The sequence below is a fragment of the Girardinichthys multiradiatus genome, chromosome 5 (genome assembly GCF_021462225.1).
Source record: "Girardinichthys multiradiatus isolate DD_20200921_A chromosome 5, DD_fGirMul_XY1, whole genome shotgun sequence".
In the NCBI taxonomy this organism is placed as follows: Eukaryota; Metazoa; Chordata; class Actinopteri; order Cyprinodontiformes; family Goodeidae; genus Girardinichthys; species Girardinichthys multiradiatus.
Window position 1 is genome coordinate 38,343,738 of NC_061798.1, and position 10,374 is coordinate 38,354,111.

At 37.9% G+C, this 10,374-nt stretch overlaps 1 protein-coding gene across 3 annotated transcripts; it reads right to left on the reverse strand.

Annotated features, from left to right (window-relative positions):
* Positions 1–4,657: 4,657 nt before the first annotated feature.
* Positions 4,658–7,859, reverse strand: LOC124868746. 3 transcript variants are annotated; one of them, XM_047366282.1, is made up of 9 exons: positions 7,678–7,859; positions 7,390–7,483; positions 6,876–7,109; positions 6,695–6,799; positions 6,277–6,495; positions 5,800–6,141; positions 5,174–5,507; positions 5,019–5,076; positions 4,658–4,858 (listed from the first exon to the last, which is right to left on the reverse strand). In XM_047366282.1, the coding sequence occupies exons 3-9, from the start codon at positions 7,057–7,059 to the stop codon at positions 4,703–4,705; spliced, it is 1,398 nt and encodes a 465-aa protein (XP_047222238.1). In that variant the 5' UTR covers positions 7,060–7,109; positions 7,390–7,483; positions 7,678–7,859; the 3' UTR covers positions 4,658–4,702. The 3 variants fall into 3 exon arrangements, with proteins under 3 accessions (XP_047222238.1, XP_047222236.1, XP_047222237.1); XM_047366280.1 differs by having other exon boundaries at positions 7,181–7,483; XM_047366281.1 differs by lacking the exon at positions 7,390–7,483.
* Between the last annotated feature and the right edge of the window lie 2,515 nt (positions 7,860–10,374).

A 10,374-nucleotide genomic window follows, 5' to 3' on the forward strand; every position in this document is an offset into this window, starting at 1 on the left:
CTCCAGCCTTGTCGCTCCTGAGTTTTTGGAGCTTTTCCCAGTACTGTGGTGTGCGGTAAGTCATTCTCTCCACTACCTCGGCGAACACTTTCTCATGCAGGGGGCAAACGGCTGACCAAGCTCATGGCCAATCAGTTACATCAGTGTGTTCATGTCACATTCCAGCCCTGCTCAGCCCGATGGGACCTGCTGACGACTGAGAAAGCCAGTAAAACGGTCCCTAAACGGGCTGAGTGGAGTGGAGCAAGCCAAAGTAGAGCTCATAGAAAAGGGACATGAAACCTTTAGAGTTATTGTGGGACTCCAACCTGCTTCTCTGAATAATGTTCTCCTTGCCCATCAGTTTAGGTGGACGGCCATGTCTTGGTATGTTTGCGATTGTGCCATACCCTTTCCATTTTCAGATGATGGATTGACTAGTGCTCCATGATGTTCAAAGCTTGGGATAGTGCATTATCACATTACCCTGCTTTAAACTCTCAATACCTTTCTCTCTGAGCTGTCTGCTCTGTTTCTTGGTCTTCAGGATTCTGTTTGTTCGCGAATATTCTCTAAGAAACATCTGAAGCCTTCACACTGAACAGCTGAGTTTATACTGAGGTTAAATTACACTCGTGGACCCTATTTACCAATGAGGTGACTTCTACGGGCAATTGTTGGCACTGGATTTTATTTAGGCGTATCAGAGTAAAAGGGTTGCATGCAAATCCATGCAATTCTTTTCCCATTTTTATTTGTAAAAAACAAAAAAATTGAAAGCCATATTTCCTCTAACAATTAAAGCATCATCAAAGCCACCGGCTTGTAAAATTTGAAGATTTATTGTGAATGGTACCATCTAAAGTGGCTCTGCAACTGGAGGCAATGATTATGTTCAAGAGATTTGATCATTGTCAAGGCATTTCACTGTAAATTATGTATCTAAAAGCAAACATCAAGCAGTACAATTTAAAAGAATGAAAGGAGAATGTACTTTGAAGTAATCAAAGTATTCAACCCAACCTAATACTTTGACACATGAATGAAATCAAATAGTGGAGGGTATTAAGGTTGCAGACTGTTTTAAATGATGAAATATGTCAGAAATATAAATTCCTTGTTAAATGTCAGTCAGTCATTTTCTACCGCTTATTCCATAGTGGGTCGCGGGGGAGCTGGTGCCTATCTCCAGCAGTCTATGGGCGAGAGGCGGGGTACACCCTGGACAGGTCGCCAGTCCATCACAGGGCAACACACAAACAACCATGCACCTTATTAAATGTAATATCTAAAACTACACTTTTTCACCAAATATAATACACACTGGTAAAAAAAGTCATCTTTTGTTTGTAATTCTTTCTGAACATTGTAGTAATCTGAAACTCATATTTTCAATAACTTTACCTAAACAATTTAATATACCTGTATAATGCTAACACGACCAAGTAAACCCCAAGCTTAAAAGGACCACAAACTGTTCTTTTGCAATCTATTGTTGATGGATGAGTTTTGGTTTTGAAGTCGGATGAGAAACATTTCCTGTTTAGTCTGTAATGAAACCATGGGTTTACTATTAACATATTAAAATTAGATTTTATCTTCTTTTGTTAGCCTTGAAAAGTATGTGAAAATGCTTATCAGTTGTTTTTCAGAAACGCAGCAGAATAAATAAACACAAATCTGCACTAAGTTTTAGGTTTAATTATCTTTGAATGTAACTTGTGTTTCACAGTTTCTGGATGTGCACTGCACAGTTGTGGCTTAATGTGAGAGATATTGTTACAGTGCCTTCCAAAAATACTTTTTACCTATTTTCTTACTTTCCAAACTTTAATTTAAGTGTTTTTAATTGTATTTTATGTGATGGATCTACAAAAAATAGTATAAGTTGGTCAAGTGAAATTAAAAAAGTATATATAAAACAAAAAAAGAAAAAACTGAAAATTAGCATGTGCAAATGTATCCACCTTCTCTGCATCCTGAAGTCACATAATAAATGAAGTCCACCTGCGTGCAGTCTGTCACATGTTTTGTCAGTAGAACCACAACCTTTCTGGAAAGAAAGGTTGTGGTTTCTGCAGCACGAATAAGCAAGAGGCATCACACCATGAAAACCAAGGAGCTCTCCAAACAAGTCAGTACCACAATTGTTGAGAAGTACAAGTCAGGGTGGGGTTTTCATGTATCCAAATTTAATGTTCCCCTGGAGCACAATCAAATTCATGGAAAACACATGGTCCTACAACAGACCTGCCAAGAGAGGGTCACCCACCAAACCACACAGACTGGGCAATGAGGGCATTAATCAGAGAGGCAGCACAGAGATCAAAGGTACCCCTGAAGGAGTTGCAGAGTTCCACAGTAGAGACTGGACTATCTGTCCGAAGGACCACAATCAGCTGTACAATCCATAGAGCTGGGTGTTATGGAAATGGCCAGAAGTGGTCATTACAGGGCCAACTGTGACAGAAGGCTTGTGGGTTTAATTCCAGCTTCCCTCTGTCACCTGTCGATGTGCCCCTGGGCAAGGCAACCCCAAATTGCTTGCCGATCTGCGGTACGGTGTATGAAAGTGGACTCCTTGGTGAGTGCGATTGGGTGAATGTGCAATAGTGTGAAGGGCTTTGAGCAGTTAGTTTGACTGGGAAAGGTTACATAGTGTTAAAAATTAGAAGGCACGTTTTGAGTTTACCAAAAGGCATGTAGGCAACTTTCCAGATGTATGGAGGAGGGTGCTCTGGTCAGATGAGACTAAATATTTCACCTTCCAGCAGAACAATGACCTGAAGCATACTGCTAAAGCAACACTCGAGTGGTTTGACGGGAAACCTTTTAAATTGTGTTGCATGGTGTAGCTGTAGAGTGCCCCATAGAGGCTATAGTCCTTGACACAGCCCTCAATGCATGACTTCACCTCCTTCTCTCTCTGCCCATTTCTTGTCTGGTTACTGCCAGTACAGACAAACAGTTGTAGGCATGGTCTGTAAATAAAATGGTGCAAACTCTCAAATAATCTTTTTAAATCCAGGTTGCTGTATTTTCCAAGATCAGAAAGAAACAACAGAAACCTATTTGTTCAGCCAGTCTCAGTATACATGCATATTCAACATATGAGGTTGCCATTTATAAGTTACACAACCTTACATTATATTCATTTACATACGCTTTCAACAAATGGAACCTACAAACAGGGAACATATTGTTAAGGTTTTTGACTTTTTTTATACTATTAAATTAGAAGCAATAAATAAACTTACAAATATTTCTCATTTTTTATTTTGTAACACCTTATGACATACTGGGATGTCATAAGGTGACAAAAGAGGTCAAAGAGTACTGTAAATAAATGTTCTTCCACTGTCTGGGTACTGAATTTAAGGAAGACTCCAAAATGTAAACCACACTAACATCAAGAAAATGAAGATTAGTTCAGCCATCTGAACCTTTTAACTCACACAAAGCACTGTTTCCAGGATACTTTTTATTGTTTCTCTAAAACCTTTTTAAATGTTGTTTACTTCGACCAATTACCTACACCACATATAATTTCCTGTTAATAATAAGCTACTGTCAGATAACAAGCTATTAGCATTTTAGTTAATGCTAACATACCCTGCCTCTCGCCCATAGACTGCTGGAGATAGGCACCAGCTCCCCCGCGACCCACTACGGAATAAGCGGTAGAAAATGACTGACTGGCTAACATATTTCCATGAACTAGCATATTACCTAACCTTAGCACAGCCTTCATCAGGCTGTCGTATAACAACAGAGTGTCTTCAGTCAGAGGCTTCTTCAGATCTGCTGGATCGGATCAAATGGACCTAAAGCATTTTGAGTTTAAAAAATAACACTTATAAACACTCCTTATTAAAGCCCCATAATCTGATACGTTACATTTTTGTAAAAGCAGTTTCAACATCACTGGACCTAACCAGTGATAAAAACATTGGAAGGCCATTACATACTCCACAAATGATTGAAAATTTTATCTTGCTCAAGGTGGCAAGAACAGGAACAAACATCTTTCTGGCCAGGACATTTTATGCTTCACATGAACTAAGGTTCAGAACCCCCAGGACTTGTTCTTGCCCACTGCAGCATTTGTACAGAACGGTCGTCAGACCCCCACACAAGAAAAGGTTCTGCCCTCATGTCCAAAACAAGCTGCAAGAACTCCCAAACCAGGGCTATAAGAACATAATGTCACGTGGGAGAGAGAGCAAATGATTGTTCTGGTGGAGTCGGAACAGGCCTTCAGCCTTTTAAAACAACCCCCATATTATATAAATAAATATAAGTCTTCCTTTAACTTCTTGTTAAATTAGGTCCCAAGCTATCAATAGACCTAAACTTGGCATGAAACGATGATTTTTGTTGGCCTTTCAAAGTAAATCTGATAGAACCCTTTCAAAATAAAGCTCTTGTTTCTTCGTGGTTTAAATATAATAAAGTGTGTTCCAGTTTCCTAATAATCTGTGAAACTCAAAGCTGAAGCATTTCAAGCCTAATTCAGCAACAATTAGGCTTGTTGCTGAATTAGGGAACAGCCTGGTTAACAGGTTGCAGGCATTATCAAACCTTTTAAGTTCATCAATAAAACCGTTGTTTCAACTGGAACTAAACTTTAAGGTCTTTAAAGTAAAAAAAAAAAAAAACATTGATAGACCCACAGCTGTTGGTTTTATCATCAATACCCTGTTTAATCTGAATTTGTGTTTGTTCATATTTTGACCATAACATTGGAGGCATGCTGTTCTTGGTGCTCTTGGACACTGGAGTAAAGAGGATTTATTTTCTCTAAAACTAACTGGCTGTAAGGCAGTTCGTTTTCTTCTGGTTGAGCTTCAATCTCTTCATACGTATGATCAGTGTTTGTCTAAAAAAAACAAAAAACAAATAATACATTTTTAATTGAAATGAACATCTGAAAAAGCGATATGACTGCATAATATTAGGTAGCAATCCTATCTGAAGAGAAACAAGAGCTGTAAAGATGATACATGTATTTGTAAAGGAGCAGAACTATGCAGCTTTACCTCATCCATATTGTTGACTGATTCACTTCCAGAACACTGATGAGAAGTCTTGTATTTCCTGTTTGGTGAAATAGGTGAAAAGACATAAATAATGAAGTTGAAGTTTATAGTGGGCATGAAATGCTGTTGATGAGTAACAAAACTATGATAATCACCTATACAAGAAAACACTGAGAGATAACAGAACCAAGAGAGCGGCAGAAAGTCCTGCAGCTGCTGGCTTCCAGTTTACTGTTCTTCTTTGGACAGTCAGAGTCTTTACAGCTGATCTGATCATTTCAACTCCACAGGAGTAGTTTCCTTCATCCTGGCGGCTAAATGCATCTATAATGAGCTGTTTGCTTTGTGTTTCTGTGAGACTCAGATGCTGACTGTTCAAGTACCAAGTGTAGTTTGTGTTTTCACTAAGAGGACAGCTGGTCCTGCAGGTTAAGGTGACTCTCTGACCCTCAGTCACCTCTGCAGCAGGTCTCAGATCCACTAGGAGCTCTGGAAGATACAGGAACAAGTAACATTTAGTAGGTATAATGTAACTAAACTGTGACTAAACTTAGGTTTATTCATTTTATTGTTAAACATTTACAGCCACAGATTGGGGTTATTAAGGTCTAAATGTTAAACAGTACAAATGTTTTGGTTTGTTGGACATGAAAATTTTAGACTTAGGTTTTAAAGTCTGTAACATAAACATTTAAACAATATGCAGATGTTTTATCACATGGAGTAGACTGAAAAACAATTTGCTGAGAACCTATTACAAATAAAATCCTATTATATTTACCTGTGACAATCAGAGTAACTCCTGAATAATCAGACTTTATCAGTTCATCATTCTGTGATTTCATTCTGAATTTATATTCTCCTATGTCCTTCTCATCCAGGTTGTCTAATCTGAGGATGTGTTGGTTCTTCATGTTGTCCAGATTCTTCACATCATCTTTATCCTCCATCAGCTGTTCTGTTTCCTGCTTCATATTTATCTTCTCTTTAAACCAGAGTTTAGTCTGTGGCTGTAGGTTTCCAGGAAGTGAGTAAATGCTGGAGATGTTCACTGATGAACCCTTCAGGCCACAGATTCTCCTGCTCACGTAATTCACACTAGAGCAGTCGTTACCATCAACACCTGAAATATGAAATAACAACAACTGAAAATAATGAAATCATTTCAAACAAGTTTAAATCAAAATGTTTCTGGGATAAAAACAATAATCTCTCTTTGTTATAAGTACAGCATCATTAAAAATGTATTCATACTCACAAACTTCATTAGAGAGCAGATCCTTAAGATCCTCCACAGAACAGAAAAAGCTCTCTGATGATGTTCTGGTAACAAAAGCTTTCTGATCAACTTTCTGTAAACCACGTTGTGTGTTTTTATACAACTGAAAGGAAGGTTGAAGGTCAGTAAGAGAACAGTTGGAGTTACACGTTAGTCTAAAATTGTCTTTCTGTGCTTCTGTCCTTTCAACTTGAAGTTCTGTTGAGAGATGATGAACATTTTTCAGACATTCATTTCTTCCATGTCAAAAGTGTTTAATTATATGTTAATTAAACATCAAAATATGAAGAGATCAGACTAATGTTTTAAACATCAGGCTAATAAAGGATCAACATTTCTAATGTTGCTTTAGAGAGATTAGAGTTGATGGAAAAACAGCAGATTAATATAAGATCACCTGTGGGAAATGTGATGGAGCAGGACTGTTTCTCTGATGTCTGTTTGTAGGAACACATTCTGCCTTCAGCGTAGGTCACACTGAAGCAGTTCCATGTGACAGAATCTGAACAAAACCACAAACAAGTGAGCGTCTCAACATCAATGAAATAAAATGATAAAAGCTAATCATTGTCTCTCACCCACTAAGACCTCAGGAGCTCTGAGGTCCTCGTAGCCTTTGATAGCACAGGAGTATCTGACTGCCTGATCACTGCTGACCAGCTCTTGGTACCAGGGGGACCAGTCCTCATAGAGGAACTTTCTGTTCTTGTACCAGATGAAGGCTGCAGGGCTTTCAGTCAGAAGACAGCTGGTTGTGCACATCAGAGTTACTTTCTGTCCCTCTGTGGCAGGAAACACCTTTACCTGAAGATCTGAGATAGTTGTTAATAAATAATATTAATTCAGTGATTAGTTTAATGATGCTTTGTAGCCTTCACACTACCTGCAACCTGGAGCTGAATACTGTTGTGTGGGCAGCTGTCTGTTTTATCTGGAGTAGATTCACTGCAGCAGTAATGTTTTCCATCACTCTCTGTTAGATCTCTGATTGTCAGAGTTAAACCATTTTCTGATAGTCTCATCCTTTCATGATTTTCATGCACAGAGAGATCTTTATGAACATATTCTGTATTATTCATGTACACAATGTACCATTTCATGTTTGCAGCTGAATGTGAAGCTGAGCAGTTCAGATTCACTGATGAACTTCTCAAAGCACAGATGATCGTTGGTTTTCCTTCAACACCTGAAACCAAGATTTGATAAAGTAACATTTCCTTTTTTTGTTGTGGTTTTCTATAAACTAACCCATTTATCACACTAGCATTGGTTGTAATCTGATTTTGAAATATAGCAGAAAGGATCAAGAAGACAAAATTATGCCTGATCACACAAACTTACAAAACCCACTTGAAATGAAAGTAAAGCAGTTAAACATACCTGAGATGCTGAGAATGTAAACCATCAACACACATCCAGCTTCTGACAACATCACTGTTGTTGGCCTGTGCTATGAAAAATAATGGTGTAATTGTTTTGTTTGTTTTTTTGCCTCATTCCAGCTACAGTGTAACAAAACAGTCAAAGGAAGAACAGTTAAACTCAACAACAGACTAATGAAAGCTGATTCATGTGAATGTGTCTGACAAACTGACCACAGCTTCACAGACTTGAAAGTCTCTTCCTGCTTTGACATTTTCCTATTAGAGAGAAGAGACCTCTAGTGAAAAACCTGTGATGCTGCATCATTGAAAGCTGATTTGGTCCAGTTGTAATTCAAGCATACCTCATAACTGTTTCTGTTATTTTACTTTGCATTTCAGATGAGAAATTGAAAAACGTACAAATTAAAAATATTACAGAAACTATAGTGAGTGACTAATAAAATATATTAAAAGTTATTAGACTTGGTATCTAAAGCTTAGAGGTTTAGAAGACTTGATGTTATTCCTGATTATTGGTGACATTTTTTTTAATCTATCTTTTTAAATCATGAGATTTGAACACATCGTATTCACAAACATTTAGAAGCTTCTAGTGTTTCTTTAGCTCTGAATGTTTTTAATTTAAAAATACGAGATTCCCATTAGAGGTAACCTCTATCTCCTTTTAATAGCGTCCTGATGTCTTTAAATGAAATTTAAATGCATCATGATGGAAGCAGAAACACATACTGAGATGTATTTGTAGTGAAATTATGGTTGTGTGCTCTAGCTGGAAGATGGTGCTGCAGATCAGCTTCACGTCTTCAGGATCAATAACTTCACCAAAAAACACCTGTATGTCAACACCAAACCCTTCAAGTCTGTCACCTTTCCTCCAGGTAGACCCTAGGCCGGGATTCAAACTCAAGACCTTCTTGCTGCACAGCAACAGTGCTAAGCACTGCACCACCATAGACGCCAGTGCTTCGAGCTCTGGCTTTTGTTTAATGAGAAGATCCTGACAATAAACCAGTATTGTGTTCTTCATTACTCACCATAGATGTGTCAAATTCATCCGAGTAAAGTCAAGAAAAGATGATGACCACCAAAACAAGATACTTAACATATGGATAAGTGAATAAAAGTTACTAAATGACTGAACTCATGAAGGAAACTGCATAAAAGTTTATTAAACTTAAAGGAAATCAAGATGCATGTAATTAATATAAAAAAAAACAAAAAAGCAACAAACACACACACACGCACATATATATATTATGTCTTTCTATCCTTACAAGTACTTTGCATTGACTTTGATTCATTTTTCATTTATTTGTTCAGCCTAACTCTGACACTAACCGTTGCCGGCACTAAGTCGGACCTGTTCCCGGTGCATGTTGGACTCTGGCAGGGCTGCCCTTTGTCACTGGTCCTGTTCATAAGTTTTATGGACAGGATTTCTAGGCGCAGCCAAGGGCCGGAGGGGGTCTGGTATGGGGACCAGAGGATTTCGTCTCTTCTTTTTGCAGATGACGTGGTCCTGCTGGCCCCCTCTAGCCAAGACCTACAGCATGCACTGGGGCGGTTCGCAGCCGAGTGTGAAGCGGCTGGGATGAAGATCAGCTCCTCTGTTAGGTATTATTTAGTCAACTCAGAGGTAAGAACGATACAGTCATAGTTACTTGTGACAAGGGTAGCCCACTTTGCAGTGAAACTACAAAGTTTTGACACCCTATCTCTTTATTTATATACACAGTTCAACAGACAGTTCAGACAGGGTGTATGTGTGTGAGACGGAAAGGAGGCTGGTTCACACAGAGATAACAATGATCTCACACACACAGGGAGGAAGGCATAGTGCAGGTGCCTTGCAACCCAAGGTTTTTACATGAGTGATAACAAGTCCTCACACCCATCCAACAGTCCCTCCTTTTATCACAAGTAAAAACATTTAATATAAAAACGAGTAAGAAAAATACTTTGTATGAGCGAAAACCCACGGACGGTAAACAGATTATATTTTGTGGGAAATACTCATACGGCCCCGCCGCCCTCGGCGACCATTAAAAGTTAAATGTTGATTAATACTTGAAATCATAAAAATAAAATAATGATACTTGAAATCATAAAAATAAAATAATGATACTTGAAATCATAAAAATAAAAGAATGATACTTGAAATCATAAAAATAAAAGAATAATACTTGAAATCATAAAAATAAAAGAATGATACTTGAAATCATAAAAATAAAAGAATAATACTTGAAATCATAAAAATAAAAGAATAATACTTGAAATCATAAAAATAAAAGAATAATACTTGAAATCATAAAAATAAAAGAATAATACTTGATGAAAACAGTGAAACATAATAAAGGAATTTAAAAATCTGCCCTGTTTATGTCATCATTGTACTTTTTCTCATTTCACTTAAGCAACAACTTCTTTCGATTTTCTGCTGTAAGGTCATTTTATGAAATACAATGTATGAGTACACTCAGGCTTTTGATGTGATTTATTTACAACATGTCATCATAATCGTCCCCTTCATTTTTGTGCATTTCTACCTAGTTCAGTGTTGCATATGCCACCATGAACAATACCAGAAATTCTGTAGGAATGGATGTGCGTCATGTTCTTCCGTCAGTGTTCTGAGATGGGTCCCGTCTGATGTCCATCTCTTCTGGTTCGGTATCACCTCCTGTGGATCCTG

What these genes read in the sequence shown, in the direction of transcription:
- LOC124868746 (XM_047366280.1), bottom strand. Translation starts at nt 7,729, where the DNA reads ATGTTGTCAGAAGCTGGATGTGTGTTGATGGTTTACATTCTCAGCATC. An exon ending in AGTTACTCTGATTGTCACAG is followed by an intron (nt 5,508 to 5,799) that starts GTAAATATAATA and finishes TGTATCTTCCAG; the next exon opens with AGCTCCTAGTGGATCTGAGA. An exon ending in CTCAGTGTTTTCTTGTATAG is followed by an intron (nt 5,077 to 5,173) that starts GTGATTATCATA and finishes TTCACCAAACAG; the next exon opens with GAAATACAAGACTTCTCATC.